Source organism: Oryctolagus cuniculus, chromosome 15, assembly GCF_964237555.1.
Source record: "Oryctolagus cuniculus chromosome 15, mOryCun1.1, whole genome shotgun sequence".
NCBI lineage: Eukaryota > Metazoa > Chordata > Mammalia > Lagomorpha > Leporidae > Oryctolagus > Oryctolagus cuniculus.
The window spans coordinates 25839128-25856122 of record NC_091446.1 but is presented as its reverse complement, the minus strand read 5'-3'; the positions used below and the strand labels follow the sequence as shown (position 1 = coordinate 25856122).

Here is a 16995-nt window from a genome sequence, read left to right as displayed (position 1 = left end):
TAGTTGCAAAGCTAGTAAGTCACAGAATCGAGATTTGGATCTAAACTATCATGCTTCAGAGTGCATCCTCTCCTCTCCACATGCTACTGTGCTTGTTTAAACAAGTCATTTGACTTGAGCCATATGCTAGCTGTGCGGGCTAGACCAGGAGTAAGGTGACACCAAGGGTCTCAGCTGCCACTCCCTAGGGAACCCTGCTTGGGGCAATCAGGGCATGTGCGTAATTAATCCCACCATGCTTCTTGTGCTCAAGCTAATGCATTGCACACTCAGGGGAGTGATCTTGTTACAGGCCAGGCCTATGATGCCACTAACCCCTGCTGTAGCTTCTCCCTCCATTTAAAATAAAGCCCACAAGCCAGGGTAGGCATTTGGCACAGTGGTTAGGATGCCATGTGATATGCTTGCATCCTATCCTGGAGCACCTTGGGTTTGAGTCCTGGCTCCACTTCTTCTTCTTCTTTTTTTTTTTTTATTAATTTGACAAGTAGAGTTATAGACAGTGAGAGAGACAGAGAGAAAGGTATTCCTTCCGTTGGTTCCCTCTCCAAATGGTCACCACAGCCTGCGCTGTGCCTATCCAAAGCCAGGAGCCAGGTGCTTCCTCCAGGTCTCCCATGCGGGTGCAGGGCCCAAGCACTTGGGCCATCCTCCACTGCACTCCCAGGCCACAGCAGAGAGCTGGACTGGAAGCAGAGCAACTGGGACTAGAACCCGGAGCCCATATGGGATGCCGGCGCTGCAGGTGGAGGATTAACCAAGTGAGCCACGGCGCCCACCCCCTCTGGCTCCACTTCTGATTCCAGTCTCCTGCTAATGTATACTCTGGGAGGTAGCAGGTGATGACTTAAGAACTTTGGCCCCTGCCACACATGTGGGAGACCAGGATTGAGTTCCAGGCTCCTGGCTTCAGCCTGGTTCAGGTCTGCCTGTTGCAGGGAATTTGGGAGAGAAAATTAGCAGATGGATGCTCTCTCTGTCAGTCTCTCTGTATGTCTCTGTGCTTTTCAAATAAATTAAAAATAAAATGAAATATTGTCATTTAAAAGCTTTCTTTAAACATTTATTTTTTATTTTTTTTGACAGGCAGAGTGGACAGTGAGAGAGAGAGTGAGACAAAGAGAAAGGTATTCCTTTTGCCATTGGTTCACCCTTCAATAGCCGCCGCGGCTGGTGTGCTTTAGCCGGCACGCTGTGGCTGGCACATCGTGCTGATCCGAAGCCAGGAGCCAGGTGCTTATCCTGGTCTCCTATGCGGGTGCAGGGCCCAAGGACTTGGGCCATAGCAGAGAGCTGGCCTCAAGAGGGGCAACTGGGACAGAATCCGGCACCCCAACCAGTACTAGAACCTGGTGTGCTGGCGCCGCAGACGGAGGATTAGCCTATTGAGCCGTGGCGCCGGCCTAAACATTTATTTTTAACAGCCTATATTCTAACACATTTGAACATTTGAAGAAGGGGCTTCAATGGGCCCCCTTTCTATGGGCTGTATACTGCCCGAATGACTTAGTTACTGGAACTTCATTCCTACAGTGAGATCCCAACCCCCTGGGTCCAGGACCTCAGGTGAGCCCAGGAGCCCCTTCCCAGGCAAACTCAGAATTGGGGCAAAGCAATTGCTGGAGGAGGGGTCAGTGTTTTGGCGTAGTTGGTAAAGCCGCTGCCTGTAATGCTGGCATCTCATATGGGTGCCAGTTTGTGCTCTAGCTGCTCCACTTCCAATCTGCCTACACTGGGTAGGATTAAGTGTAAATACTACACCAGAACCTGCTTCCTGAAGCCTGAGTTGCAATTCAATATGATAAATGCTGACATGGTGATGGGTACTTGGCGGCTCATTAGGCAGGCACTTCCAGCTGCCTGCTAATGACCTGGGGAAAAGCAGAGGAAGATGGCTCAAGTATTTGGGACCCTGCCACCCATGTGGGGCACTTAGAAGAAGCTCGTGGCTTATTGCAGCCCTGGTTGCTGAGGACTGAACCAGATGAGGAAAGATCTCTCTTTCTGTCTCTTCCTCTCTCTCTGTAGCTCTTTAAAACTAAATTAGTAAATCTTTTTAAAAAGCAAATTCCGGAGAAAGCTGAAGAACAGAAGGAGCTGAGCTAAGAGATTTAGAAAGAGGCATTCCAGACTCCCCATGAGGCTCCAATCTTTGGTTCTTGCTTCTTCCTAGGGCTGGTGCCCAAATCTCCCTGGATTGCATGGATTTAATAAAAGAAATCCCTATTATTGCTGTGGCTATGTCACCTGTTTTCCTTCCTTCCTTCCTTCCTTCCTTCCTTCCTTCCTTCCTTCCTTCCTTCCTTCCTTCCTTCCTCCCTCTCTCTCTCTCTCTCTCTTTCTTTTTCTCTCTCTCTTTCTCTCCCTCCCCCCCCCCCTTTTTTTTTGCCAGGCAGAGTTAGACAGTGAGAGAGACAGAGAGAAAGGTCTTCCTTCCGTTGGTTCACCCCCCAGATAGCTGCTACGGCTGGTGCGCTGCGTCGATCTGAAGCCAGGAGTCGGGTGCTTCCTCCTGGTCTCCCATGTGGGTGCAGGAGCCTAAGCACTTGGGCCATCCTCCACTGCACTCCCGGGCCACAGCAGAGAGCTGAACTGGAAAAGGAGCAACTGGGACAGAATCCGGCACCCCAACTGGGACTAGAACCCAGGGTACCAGTGCTGCAGGCGGAGGATTAGCCAAGTGAGCCACAGCGCTGGCCTACGTCACCTGTTTTCATTACCTGTAACTGACAGTGCTACCTAATACAGTCACTTCCAGGAGTATAAAACAGGAAGATGAATAAACAGGAAGTGGAGAAGGAAGCGAGAAGTGACACAGCCAGCGTACCTCGTCACTTGCCACGACAAAGGTTCTCTCTGGCTTCTCACAGTCATCAAATTCTGGTTCCCAGACGGTTTCATCCAAGTCCAGATCTCTAATAATTTCTTTAATTCTAATATTTCTTTCCTTCACACGAGCAACTTCAGATTCCTTTTGTTTATATGCAGCATCAAATTCTTGATTGAAAACAGTTTTTACCTTGTGAATGATGTCCTGAAATATCAATATGTTACTGAAAACACATCACATATGTCTTTACAAACAACATGATAACCACAGTTATGCTTTCTCTCCAAAATCATATCAGAAATGATCTCTTAAGAACAGAAAACTAATATTTCTGGAACAGTATTTCTATTGAGTCATTTCTTGGTTCAATGAGAGTGGTATCCAACACTGGGTAGGATTAAGTGTAAATACACACCATAACCTGCTTCCTGAAGCCTGAGTTGCAATTCAATATGATAAATGCTGACACAGTGATGGGTACTTGGTGGCTCATTAGGCCACTCTTTCTACTTTTGTGTATATTCTTTTTTTTTTTTTTTAAAACCATCCTAAGATATTTAAAAAGCAAAATAACAGGATTTAAGGTTGGAAATACCTTTTCTTTGGAAAGTTGTTTGGGATAAATATGGAAGATATTGTCTGTAGAGTGTGTGTAGAAGACTCTCCCAGAAAATCGCCATAATATACAGTATTCTTCCCCCAGGTAGCAAGGGAACCCAAGCTAGCCAGCTGAATTGGCCAATACCTAAGGCGGCAGTAGGTCCAACTGAATTTCCCCCACTCCTGCTAATGGATCAACTCAAAGTTGTTATCTTATGTTACTGTCAGAGTTCAGTCTATATATCTATCTTACTGAAAAAGAAACCATTAGAATAGGGTGAAAAATGAACTTAACAACTAGCACCAGCATTTCTTTTGGGTGGAATCACTTCCTTTGTAGGAAAATGCCTTAATACAGTAGCAAGAAGGTGAGTCCTTTGAAATCACTAGTCCATAGAAGCTGGGGTGGAGGTAGAGAAAAAGAGAGATGAATTTCAAGGATTGGAGGAAAACACAAAAGGGTAGAAAGAGTTTAATAACGTGGTAGGAGGCCAGAACTCAAATCACAGACACGGCTGAAGAACTGTCAGGAACAGGAGAATGAACATTAAATTTCAAACCCTCTGCACTGGTGTGGTTTCAGCAACTGCATTTTCAAAACTGCTTCATTAGAGTCTTCTGCATATATAGATGGTTTGGACATGTTTGGTGGGGAATAAGGAAAGTAGGAACTTAGAGCCAGAGAGAGATCTCACATTTTATCCATGAACCCCAAGATTTACAGAAATCCTAGGAAATTCTGTTTATCTAGTTTAATCAGATAGATAAGGAAACACATCATGATCCTACAAGGAGATCCTAACTGACATCTGGGATACCAAGAAGCCAGAGTTCAACAGTTTCTTTTATTGTTGAACTTACTAAAGATCTAAGCTGAAGACTGGTTTTTAGTGTTATTGAGTGTAGATGTTCTTTAGGAAACTTGGTATAGGATCCAGTCCAACTGAATAGATGTAACTCTTATACACAAATCCTGGCTAAAAGAGGTGATATAGATCTCTGTATGTTTCTCTATGTGCTTTATTTATTTATTTATTTATTTATTTATTTTTTTTTTTTGACAGGCAGAGTGGACAGTGAGAGAGAGAGAGACAGAGAGAAAGGTCTTCCTTTGCCGTTGGTTCACCCTCCAATGGCCGCCGCGGCCGGCGCGCTGCGGCCGGCGCACCGCGCTGATCCGATGGCAGGAGCCAGGAGCCAGGTGCTTTTCCTGGTCTCCCATGGGGTGCAGGGCCCAAGCACCTGGGCCATCCTCCACTGCACTCCCTGGCCACAGCAGAGGGCTGGCCTGGAAGAGGGGCAACCGGGACAGAATCCGGCGCCCCGACCGGGACTAGAACCCGGTGTGCCGGCGCCGCTAGGCGGAGGATTAGCCTATTGAGCCGCGGCGCCGGCCCTCTATGTGCTTTAAAGACATCATTGGTTAGCCTTAGGTTTCAGTGTGAGCCCTTGCAAGACCCCTGATGGGGAGTTTGAGAGATTTGGGAGGATAGAGAGAAAATTCACTCACTTTCAGTAATATAATTTGGTTGACTTTCTCTTCTCTGGAATGAAGTTCCAACTGGCTTGATAACAAAGAGATATCTGCCCCAAAATCAGTACTTAAACTACCAAGCAGATAATTGGGCAAGTTGGTATCTTTTACTGGCTTATTTTCTTCTTCTTCTTCTTCATCATCATCCTCTTCATGATGCTTTTTAACCAATGCAGCTGCAGACTGAACCTCTACAATTTCCTTTCGTAGCTAAATAAAGAAAAAGATGACATGGAAGCTATGTAATAGTAAGAGCTCTCTAAAGGGGTATTTTGTGACAACTTAATTATTTTAACAATCATTTCAACAGATTTAATTGTCTTGCCAACAGCTAAGTGGTGGATATATCCCAAAACTGCTGCAGAAGAGATCAAAACTTTGGAAATTGCTAAATCGTAGGTAAATGAATAGAATAAAAATTACCCTTGATTGTGTATAACATGAGAATTTAATTTTTGTGTCCAAATGACATCTAATTGTAAATATTTTGAGTCTTTCTTGTTACTTAAGCATTAAATATTTTATCCTCTCATATTTTACAAAGGAATTGTGGGTGTCACTTAAGAAGAATCAAGCATATTTTCATATTGTTTCAGAAAAAGAGTGGATGCAAAGTTCTGGCCAAAACAAAACCAAACAAAGGAGCAGTGTTTTTTAGTGTTTTTGTAGGGATTGTTGGTAAAAAAGCTGAGATTGCTTTAGGAAAACCATACTCTATCAAACAGATTCTGCTTCATCCATGGTCAATCACCTGCCTTTAAAAAGATTTATTTATGTATTTGGAAGGAGAGAAACAGAGAGAGGGAGAGAGGAAGGATGAAAGGGAGGGAGAGATAGAGATAGATAACTTAACCAGCTGTGCAACAATGCCAGGCCCCTTGGTCAATTATCATAAGACACAAACCCTAGTGAGAAGGGAGAATGAAAAGATTTTGTGTGGATAAAGATAATCTCTGGACAGGATGAGAAAAAAAAATCCAATTTCATTTTAAAAAGTATATCCTCATTTTTGAGAGCTAGCCATTGTGGTGTAGGATACAGGCTCCTTGATCTATGTTACAGAAATAGTCTCCTCTATTCATTAGAATATCTTCTACAGACTAATAAGACATACAAATGTTAATTTATACAATATGTAAACTTATCTTAAGTTGTATCTCAACTCAAATCTGTATGAAAGCAACCCTTGGAATACAGCGCATCACTTAAAATGAACACACACACACATATTTAAAACTGTACTTTAAGACACTCTGCTTCAGTCTTCTTTTGCTGCAAGACTCTCTTCAATTCTTCCTGCTCTTCAGCTGTGCGCTCTTTCATTGGGAAGTTCTCAACCACATAGGGGATGTGAAAGCACTTGGGGAAAAAAAAACAAAAAGAAATAGCACAACGTGGCTATCTGGAAGTGTCCTGTGGAGTGTTTTCTCTAGAATTAGATCATAGGTTATTAGGCATGAGTAAAATGGGACAATGGAAGCTTTCCTTAAGATACAGTCATGTATGTCATTAGTATTGTTGTAAAATGCTGTGCTATTGTGAAGGGTTTATTTCTAGAGCAGGCGTTCTCAGCTAGAAGTTACTTTGCCCACCTCCCTCTCTCCCGCCACCCACCTCCGGAGACATTTGACAATGTTTGGAGACATTTTGTACTGTTATTACCAGGGGTGCAGCACAGTACTGCTCTAGCAGATAGAGACCAGGGTTGCTACTAAACATCCTGCAGTGCATGGGACAGCCCCACCACAAAGAATCATCCACCCCAAATGGGTTGCTCTTCAGAAACCCCGTTCCACAGCAACATGCAATCATACAACTATCGGGTGACCATATGAGGGGCTTCAGAACCTTCATAGAAAATGAGGGTTTTAGAGAAGCTATGTGTGGACTTCAATTTTTTTTGTATAAAAATATACTTATCTTTTAATTCCATTTTCCTATGAACTTTTTGAAGTGCCCATGTGTACTTCCTTAGCCAAATGGGATGCTGCTAACAGTCATTAATCTAGGACAATAGGCATAAAATGAGACTTTTGGTCACCCTACACAAAGAGGGAAGTTGTGTTGGGAGGAATCTCAGTGTAAAAGCATTAAAAGCAGCTCTGTAGAAAATATGAAGGCTGGGGTGGGGGAGGGTCTAAAAGTGAGTAATCTTGTCCACCTTCCAATCCATGTGGCTTTTAGAGTAGACAGACAGGAAGACCTGGACACAGGGTATGCATGGAGGAGAGGAGGGAAGAGGTGCTGAGACAACTCTTCCAAGAGGCTGGCTTGAAAGCAGGTGGGGACTGGGCAGAGAGGGAAGAATGAGGCAAGAGATAGTGACACATTGAGGTGGGATTCAGCACCAGGAGGGGCAAAGCATGCTTTGGATGCTTTGCTAAGTATGGATTTTCTTCAATTAAAAATAAAATTCTGTCACAGGATTTCCAAAGGAAATTCTCAGCAGTCCAGGTTTTGTATCCAGGGTTCTGCTACCTTGAGAGCTCGACCCTTCACGACCATGGAATTCCAGCACTCTTCTTTGATGATTTCAGCCAGATAGCTCTTGGCCAGGTTGTGCATCTCTACGTCCTTTCGCATCTTGAGGAACACAGGTGAAGCCGAGAGAGAAACATGAAAATGTAGCCTTAGATAAAGATCATCTCGGGGCCAGCGCTGTGGTGCAGTGGGTTAACGCCCTGGCCTGAAGTGCCAGCATCCCATATGGGCGACGGTTCAAGACCCTGCTGCTCCACTTCCTGTCTAGCTCTCTGCTATGGCCTGAGAAACAGTAGAAGATAGCCCAAGTCCTTGGGCCCCTGCACCCACGTGGGAGACGGGGAAGAAGCTCCTGGCTCCTGGCTTCTGATCAGCACAGCTCTGGCCATTGCGGCCATCTGGAGATGGAAGACCTCTCTCTCTCTCTCTCTGCCTCTCCTCTCTCTGTGTAACTCTGAATTTCAAATAAATAAATAAATCTTTAAACAAAGAAAAGAAAAAGATCAACTCAACTCAAAGTTCACTAACTAGTCACAGCTGCACATTTAGTGGGAGCATTTGATTTTTCAACACCTTGTACTGCCCTGTCCTGAGATGCACTTTTGGGGGACACAGCCCTGCCTTTGAGAATATTTCCTGAAGTTATGTATTGAATTCCCTTCCTTGAGGACTGGAGTGTGGACACAAGCTTTAAAAGGCAGACAGGCTACAGACGTAAGTGAGCTGGGCTATGAGGACAGAGGCACGGTGACTAGGGGTTGGAAGCTGACTGGAACAGCAGGGAAGCACAGCCATTGCGCCAAATCTCCCAGTTTTATTAGAGAAGTGTGAAATGTTATTTTATGTGTGACTGCCAGATATCTAAACGTCAGCTTAACTGTTGTCAATACACATCTGAACTGTCAGTTTGTGATCTCCGGGGATCTTTTTCATGCTTAATGCTTCTGTTATTTATGACTACAATAAAAGGAATGCTTGGCTGCCTTTGGGAATCTGATAATTTATATTTCTCCACTCAGAAGCATATGTGTTACTTCAATTAGTTCTATCTGCTTAAGCAATCCTGTGGCTTAATATTAAAATAATTCATCCTGTTTTCACAGGCATTGCCAAAAGAACCGCCCTGAAAGTGAGCTCTGACAATCTCAAGTCCTTAGGGTCCTCTTAGGAACCTTCTTTGCCTTTCACTTTGTTGGCAGAATTATTAGCAAACTAGCTAAGGACAGTATCTCTCAAATTTTAAGGTGTCTTTTTATTATTTCTATTAAAATTTATATTCATTTTTATTCATTATTTGATCAAATGACTTTAATTTGCATTTTGTTTCTTTTTGATTCTGCTCTGTTGAGTTAGTGCAGCTGTTGTGCACACCAGTTGTCGGAAGCTGCCCGAGTCCCACCACTTGGCCCTCCTCTCCACACTGCGGAAGCCATCTGATCAGCCACTGAGGACCTAACACCGTGTCCAGATTGTCCCTGTTGGGCTTCGGTCTTTTTCCTATTGGTGAAATCCTGGCTGTGGCTGGCTAGTAGCCTACTCTCTTTAGGATTGGTATTCCGCAGTGGCAGCTGCCGCTAACTCTGTGGAGGGACTAATCTGCTGAGAGGCAACTGGGCTCATAGTGCCATCCATTAACACTGTTCTCTCCTGGCCACTGTCATGTCCAATCCAGGGCTGATATCTCTTCCAAGCCAATGATATGAGGAAAATGAGCAACTGAAGAGCCTTTCTCTGTACCACAGCCTGCCTCAGAGAATCAGAGACTTCTTGAGGGATGTGCAGGAAGTTGAATGGGTGGCAAGGGGTGGAGCATCTGGGGCAGAGGCACAGGGTGGGGGCTGGGTTAGCAGGGTGGCATCAGCAGGCCAGAGGAGCAGGTTCATGGTGTTAAGCGGTCAGGCAGAGCTTGGAGAGAAAAGCAGTAATAGGTGAGCATGGAGGAAGCCCCTAACCCAAACTCATTGCTGAGTGGTCAAGACGAGTGGGCTGGGATGACCCTGGGCAGAATAGAGGAGGGCATTTCAAGCCCAAGTCAAGCCAGGGCCAAGGAGAAAGAGCTCATGGCCTGGGGGAGGCCAACAGGAAGACATTCCTAGTTCTGCTCTTAGCCAATGATTCTAGCTGTCTATGCCCCAATTTCCTCAAATGGGGAAAAGGATACCCACTTTTCTGGATTGTTGTGATGAGCAAAACAAATAACATTCAAAAAGCCCCTACATCTTGGTCCTTACCTGTTAGAATTAAAAAAAAAAAAAAAAAAACAGGATAATTTCTTTAGCTTCCTGTTAACACACTTAGTAACACAAGCCCAGTTTCTACAAACTCTTCAGAAGCCGGCCTTGCTCTGCGCCTGCCTCCGTTGCTGAGACCCTGCTGTGCACTCTGCTCGCCTCCCTGGCCTCCCTGGCCCTGGAAGACTCCATGTGTTTCTCCTGTGATCCTTTGCTCTCACTGCTCCCTCTGCCTGACATTCTCTTCCCCTAGATCTTTGTATAGTCAGCTTCCTTGCTTCTTTTAGTTCTCAACTGAAATGTCACCCCTCTACAGAATAGATCTCTCATATTTTAAAAATTTGTAATTATACATTTTCAGGGGGTGGGGCACAGTGTGATACTTCAATGCATGTATTCAGTGGGTGATGATCCCCCACATCTATCACAACATCCAGTTTGTATCATGCACTAGACAGAGGTTTATTTATGGTCTGTCTGCTTTACTGACTGGCACATGAGAGGTACTCAAAAATACTGCAGAATGAATAAAAAAATTACTACTCCAGTGAATTTTATCACTCTGAGTTTTTTGTCCTAATTATATTATCCAGTATATTTCTCTCTTTCTGAGTCTCATGTCAACCACCAATTTCGCAAATCTTTTTTATTTCCTTTCTTTTTTTTTTTTTAAGATTTATTTATTTATTTGAAAGGCAGAGCTGCAGAGAGGCAGAGGCAGAGGGAGAGAGATCCTCTATCTGGTGATTCACTCCCAAAAGGCCACAATGGCCAGAGCTGCACCAATCCAAAGCCAGGAGCCAGGAGCTTCTTCTGGTCTCCCACATGGGTGTAGGGGCCCAAGCACTTGGGCCATCTTCTACTGCTTTCCCAGGCCATAGCAGAGAGCTGCACTGGATGTGAAACAGCCGGGTCTTGAACCGGCACCCATATGGGGTGCCGGCACTGCAGGTGGTGGCTTTACCCCCACGCCGCAGTGCTGGCCCCTCTACCCACTTTCAGAGTAACATACAGTAGATGGTGCGTGAGTAGAAGGATCGAGTACAGCTGGTCCTCCTATACACAGCTTTTACATCCATGAGTTCAATGAAATTGAAATTGAAAATATTTGGAGAAAGACTGTGTCTGTACTGAATATGTATAGGCTTTTTTCCCTTGTCGTTATTCTTTAAACAATGCAGCCTGACAACTATTTATACAGCATTCATATTGCATTAGGCATTTTCAGTAATGTAGAGATGATTTAAACATATGGGAGGATGTGTGTAGGTTATATGCAAACACCATGCCCTTTCATATGAGACTTGAGTGTCCTCAGAGTCGATGTTTGCAGGGGATCTTGGAGTCACAGATAACAAAGAACAACTGCATATGAAGAAAGGTTTCACCTCTCGTTGAGAAGGGCTTACTAAACCAGAAGGGTCCAAAGTTGGCCTCAGGCGGCTAAGGAGACTTCCAAAAATGTTCAACCACATGGTAGAAAACAGCCCACGTCCATGTCACAGAGACAAGCATCGGGGGCACGGCTGGCCCGGATGCTCTTCTCCCACCTCACCCCAGATTCAAGGATTAGCTGAGTCATTACAGTCACATGCAACTGAGTTTGCTCTCCTCACTTTACGCTGGAAGAGTTCTTGTTTATTTATATTATTTCGAAAAAATTCCTTCCTATTTTCTTTTTACTTCTTTCATGATAACAGTTTATGGTGCTTGGATTGAATTTCTCTGTACCTTTGCCACCTCTTCCTCATTTTCATCATGAAGTCTTTCCAGTTCCTCAAGATCCAGGCCAAATTCATATTGGTCTAATTTTGCAATATCATCTACCTGTTCATTTTCTTCCATCATATCCAGGATCTGAATTAAACATAGAGAAGGGTGGTGAAGGGTTAAACTTTGAAGAGATGGTTTCCTTTGTCTCTTTACAGGTCAATCAATGAAAATAGATATTCTGTTTATCTAAATGTACAACTGTGCAAAGGAATTAGGTTATGGGCTTTTTGTGGTTATCAAAGTTTTAAAGTTTAACTCTTAAAAACTGATTTGTCTAATAAAAACAACAAAAATATGTAAGTTCATCAGTTCATCAAATGGCATTAAGGAATTGTTGCTATTTTAGGTTATTAACGGTATCACAGTTATGTGTTTTGAAAATCTTTATAATTTAGAAATGCATACAGGTTGGCGCCGCAGCTCACTAGGCTAATCATCCGCCTTGCGGCGCTGGCACACCGGGTTCTAGTCCTGGTCGGGGTGCCGGATTCTGTCCCGGTTGCCCCTCTTCCAGGCCAGCTCTCTGATGTGGCCAGGGAGTGCAGTGGAGGATGGCCCAAGTCCTTGGGCCCTGCACCCCATGGGAGACCAGGATAAGCACCTGGCTCCTGCCTTCGGATCAGCGCGGTGCGCCGGCTGCAGCACGCCAGCCGCGGCGGCCATTGGAGGGTGAACCAACAGCAAAGGAAGATCTTTCTCTCTGTTTCTCTCTCTCTCTCTCTCACTGTCCACTCTGCTTGTCAAAAAAAAAAAAAATGCATACAAATACTTAAAGGTGAAATGATACGATGTATGGGAATTACTTCCAAATAACCAGAGAAGGGAGTAGTTAAGTGGGAGTGTAGATGAAACAATGTGGGCCACTGGATTTATTATATTATTATATCTTTCCTTTTACATACATTTGAACTTTTCCCTAATAATTATCTTCAAAAAAATTTTTTTTTTGACAGGCAGAGTGGACAGTGAGAGAGAGAGACAGAGAGAAAGGTCTTCCTTTGCCGTTGGTTCACCCTCCAATGGCCGCCGCAGCCGGCGCGCTGCGGCCGGCGCACCGCGCTGATCCGATGGCAGGAGCCAGGAACCAGGTGCTTTTCCTGGTCTCCCATGGGGTGCAGGGCCCAAGCACCTGGGCCATCCTCCACTGCACTCCCTGGCCACAGCAGAGGGCTGGCCTGGAAGAGGGGCAACCGGGACAGAATCCGGCGCCCCGACTGGGACTAGAACCCGTTGTGCCGGCGCCGCTAGGCGGAGGATTAGCCTAGTGAGCCGCGGCGCCGGCCTATCTTCAAAAATTTATAACAATAAAATACAGGGGCAAAGGAAACACACTGAAATATATATAATAAAATAATTAATATCTTTAACTACATTTAAAAGCCCTTACAAATCTATAGAAATCAGGAAGACAACATAATAGAAAACACAGAAGCCTGAGTTTAAAAACAGCTTATAACATTTATAGTTGGCTGGCGCCGTGGCTCACTAGGCAAATCCTCTGCCTGCAGCACCAGTACCCTGGGTTCTAGTCCTGGTTGGGGCACTGGGTTCTGTCCCAGTTACTCCTCTTCCAGTCCAGCTTTCTGCTGTGGCCCAGGAAGGCAGTGGAGGATGCCCAAGTGCTTGGACCCTGCACCCGCATGGGAGACCAGGAGGAAGTATCTGGCTCCTGGCTTCAGATTGGCGCAGTGCACCGGCCCTGGTGGCCTTTTGGGGGGGTGAACCAACGGAAGGAAGACCTTTCTCTCTCTCTCTCTCTCACTGTCTATAACTCTCTCTCTCTCTCTCTCACTGTCTAACTCTACCTGGCCCAAAAAAAAAAAAAAAAAAAAAAAAAAAAAAAAAAAAAAAAAAAAAAAGAAGAAGCAACAACAAAACCACTGGGGTGCTGGTCTTATCTGGGGGTTGATAATACACTCTAAACCTGAGCTCTCCAACATGAGCATGCCCAGGAATCACCTGGCCATCTTCTTCAAGAGAAGATTCTGATCTGAACAATCTAGGATGGGGTCAAGATTCTGCACTTGTAACAGATTCCAAGTGATGTCAATGCTGCTGAGCTCTGAACAACTGGGAAGGAAAGTACCAGGCAATGTTATAAAAACAAAAGGTCAAGCATGGGGATTAGAATTTGAAAAACAGAAAGAGAATTATGACTCTTAAAACTGTAAAGAAAAATAGCAAAAATGTATAATCAATCCAAGAAGACAGGAAAGAAGAGGAAAGAAATAACTAAATGTAAGGTTAAATAGACTATCCAAAATAAAATGACAATCTAAATAAATAATCATAACAAATGTGGCTAAACTCACTTATTAAGTATCTTAGGACTTACAAAAACCAATCCAATTGTACACTTTTTCTAGGACAGAAGAAAGTTGAAAATAAAAGAATAAAAGATGTACAGACAAGTACTAATATAGGCAAATGATAACAAAAATAAATAGTAAAAATTAACATTATTTTAAAAACAAAATAGAGTTAAGGAAATTTTGTGTGGAACAAAATGAAGTTCAAAAAGTAATTTTAGACTGAGAACCCAATGTATTAGTAGCACAACACTTACAGTTTTAGCAAGCGCTCTAATTCTTGTTTTTATCTCTTTTCTTTTCTGGGAAAACAATTTAACCTCTTTTTTGATGGCCTGAAATAGAACAAGTACACCAGTTAAAGCAAGAGAAATGATAGAGAGATAGATGATTGATGCATATATAGACACAATGGTATCACTTCTCTAGAAACAGAAACAAAAACAGTTCCAAAGAATAATAACATAAAGTTGTACATGAAATAACACCACTGTTAATTATACATCACTTAAATCTTACTGCTACTGTGAAAATGACCAGTGAAGCAACTTGAAATGATGTCATCTATAAAGCCAATGGAAAGAAAATAAGTACATTTTAAAACAATTAAACAGTGAATATCTGTCAAGGGAAACTTGAGTGAGACCAGATAAACAGGCTAGGTCCAGACACAAGCTATAACCCTTCAGCCACCTGCATCACCATCACCTTCACAAGTGTGTGAAGCCACAGCATCCCTTCTATCCCTGGTCCAACCTCTTTCATTTCAGGTAAGCATCCCTCAAAGCTCACTCCAAAGTGAGCTATAACAGTCCATTCTTTGCTTTGGCTTCCCTGGACACTTTTCTTGGGTTTCAAGGTACCCTAAGGAAAGTTCTTAAATGTCATGTGATTTATCTAAAAGATGGAGCTGCATTAGGGTGTGGACTGGCTTTCAGGAAAATTACACCTGGATGATAACATGGTCTCCCAAGCTATGCTTCCTTCTACCTTTTTAAACTTTCCATAGGCTTCCACAGGGAACAAATCAATCTGTTCCATTTATAGACCATTACTTCAATCTATCCCATGTCTTATAAATACCTCTTGCATTTTTTGTTGTATCCAGGGAATTTCCTTCACATTATCTGCTACATATAATTCCTCTTGTGATGAGTCAACGCTTGACTTATTCTGAGACACCTTAGAAGCAGACAGACATTTCTTAAATTTAAAACTCATCCAGATATTCTCTTCCCACCCTACATCTTTTACCTGCTTGAAATCCTTTTGCATTTGTTGCATTTTAAAAATAATACCAAACATGTGCTTCCTCAAGATAAAATGCTTTGTCACTACCCATCTCTCCTTACAATAGAAATTAAAAAATCTAAATATTAATAACATAAAGTTACATGAATTAACACCACTGAACAATCTTGCTTAAATCCAGCTGCTGCTACACAGTTGTCTGAGAGTCAATGAGAGGGCAGAAATGATCAGCCCGGTCACACCGCCACCAAATCACTCTTGCCTGAGGACCCACTGCTTCTGCCTATCAAGGCATGACCCACATCTGTGCTTAGAGGATCCTGACCCTCCCAATATTTTCCTTATCTATTTATGTTTTTATTTATCAGAGAGAGAGAGAATCTTCTATCCACTGTTTTACTCCTTAGATGGCCACCATAGCTAGGGCTAGTCCAGTTTGAAGCCAGGAGCCTGGAATTCCATCTGGATCTCCAACATGGGTGGCAGGGACTCAGGTACTTGGATCCTCATCTGCTGCCTTCCCAGGTGCATTAGCAGGGAGCTGAACTGGAAGCAGAGAAGCTGGGACTCCAACTTGTGCTCTAATATGGGATGCCAGCATCGCAAACAGCAGCTCAATCCTCTCTGCCACAGCACAGGCACCCTGTTCTCCAACTAGACACTTTCCAAATTACATATGTGATATGAAAGTATAGCAGACCTGCCTAATCAACCACCGGTATTGACAGACTATATATATATTTTCCAGGCAAGCCTGGATCTTATACTATGGCTTAAATTAAATCTGAGTTGTAATATTTCTGATGTCTTTGAGAAAGACTTAACTATTTTCTTTCAGATGTAGTGTATATTCCTTTTGAAAATCACAGTATACCTGGTTAAGAGAAGTATTACCAAATATCTGCTTAAAGAAAACCATAAATTTAAAACTTCTGATTTAGGAAGAAAGAATAAAGAAGCAAACAAGAAAGCTGGCTATGCTGAAACTCAACTGCATGTTCAGAGTCATGTTCCACATCTATGGGAACTATTTGTTTACTTAAATAATCATTCTCCTCTTCCATGGTGCTGCTCAGATAATTTGATAACTGCTGGAAATACTCAAGAATGTCAGCTGCTGAGTTCCCTCCAAATCGCCTGTTTTAATAAAAAAGAAAACACATCGGCTAAAAATCACAATTTAAAAAAATCACATTTAGCACTAACATCTTCAGTTATCTAACCATCTCTACACAAAGCAACATGTGGGTGTTTCTCCGTGGTGTGCTGCCATTTTTAAGACTCTACTTCTTAGAGGAGAACTCAGTCACAGGCTCCGGACACAAGCCTCTTGACCCCTCCAGGGCGACCTCTCCACATGCTGTCCCCAAGCCCTCACCCAACATGTCCTGGGTACCTGCCCTGGCCACTTAATAGAGGCGTCACTGCATCGACCCGAGCTCTGAGCATGTACCAGGCACTGCGCTGCTTCACAGACACAATTGCATGATCAAATTCACCCTCATGGTCCAGCCCGGACAGGGGAAGGCAGTGTTACTTTGTCTCAACACATCGGAGCACCTCAAACTTTAGACACCTCAGTCTCACTAGGAGGGCTGGCCAAAATACATTCCTGGGCCCCACTGCAGACACACTGATTCACCAGATCTGGGGCATATGCATGCCTACAGGTACACAGATGCTGCAAACCCCACCCTTCTTAACATTGCCTAACACTGCTAGAGGGGGCTCATAAGCACTTGACCAAGGCCTCAAACCCAGTTTTGCTTGGAGTCAGAAATTCAGGTAATTACTGAGGGATGCAATGCCTTGTTTTGTAAACTGGGCTCCAGCATTTATTTGCTTCCCACCCCACCCCCCAAGATGTTATCTATTCACTGGTTAAAGGATTTGTTAGGACCTACGGGGTTAATTTTTGTTCAGGATTCTATGTATAAAATGAGTATAAAATGAGTCTTTGGAAGAAGTGGCTACCAAAATTGTCAT

The 16995-nt window shown here is 43.6% G+C and overlaps 1 protein-coding gene across 3 annotated transcripts in view; it reads right to left on the bottom strand.

Annotated features, from left to right (window-relative positions):
• CFAP43 (cilia and flagella associated protein 43) overlaps positions 1-16995 on the bottom strand; it is a 121855-nt gene that overhangs the window by 30242 nt on the left and 74618 nt on the right. For all 3 annotated transcript variants that reach the window (XM_070057270.1, XM_002718726.5, XM_070057269.1), the window contains 8 exons: positions 16002-16146; positions 14842-14940; positions 14016-14093; positions 11408-11533; positions 7443-7547; positions 6207-6323; positions 4941-5174; positions 2828-3034 (listed from right to left, as the gene is read on the bottom strand). In XM_070057270.1, coding sequence (XP_069913371.1) covers positions 2828-3034; positions 4941-5174; positions 6207-6323; positions 7443-7547; positions 11408-11533; positions 14016-14093; positions 14842-14940; positions 16002-16146 — 1111 coding nt within the window. The remainder of the gene's footprint in view (positions 1-2827; positions 3035-4940; positions 5175-6206; positions 6324-7442; positions 7548-11407; positions 11534-14015; positions 14094-14841; positions 14941-16001; positions 16147-16995) is intronic.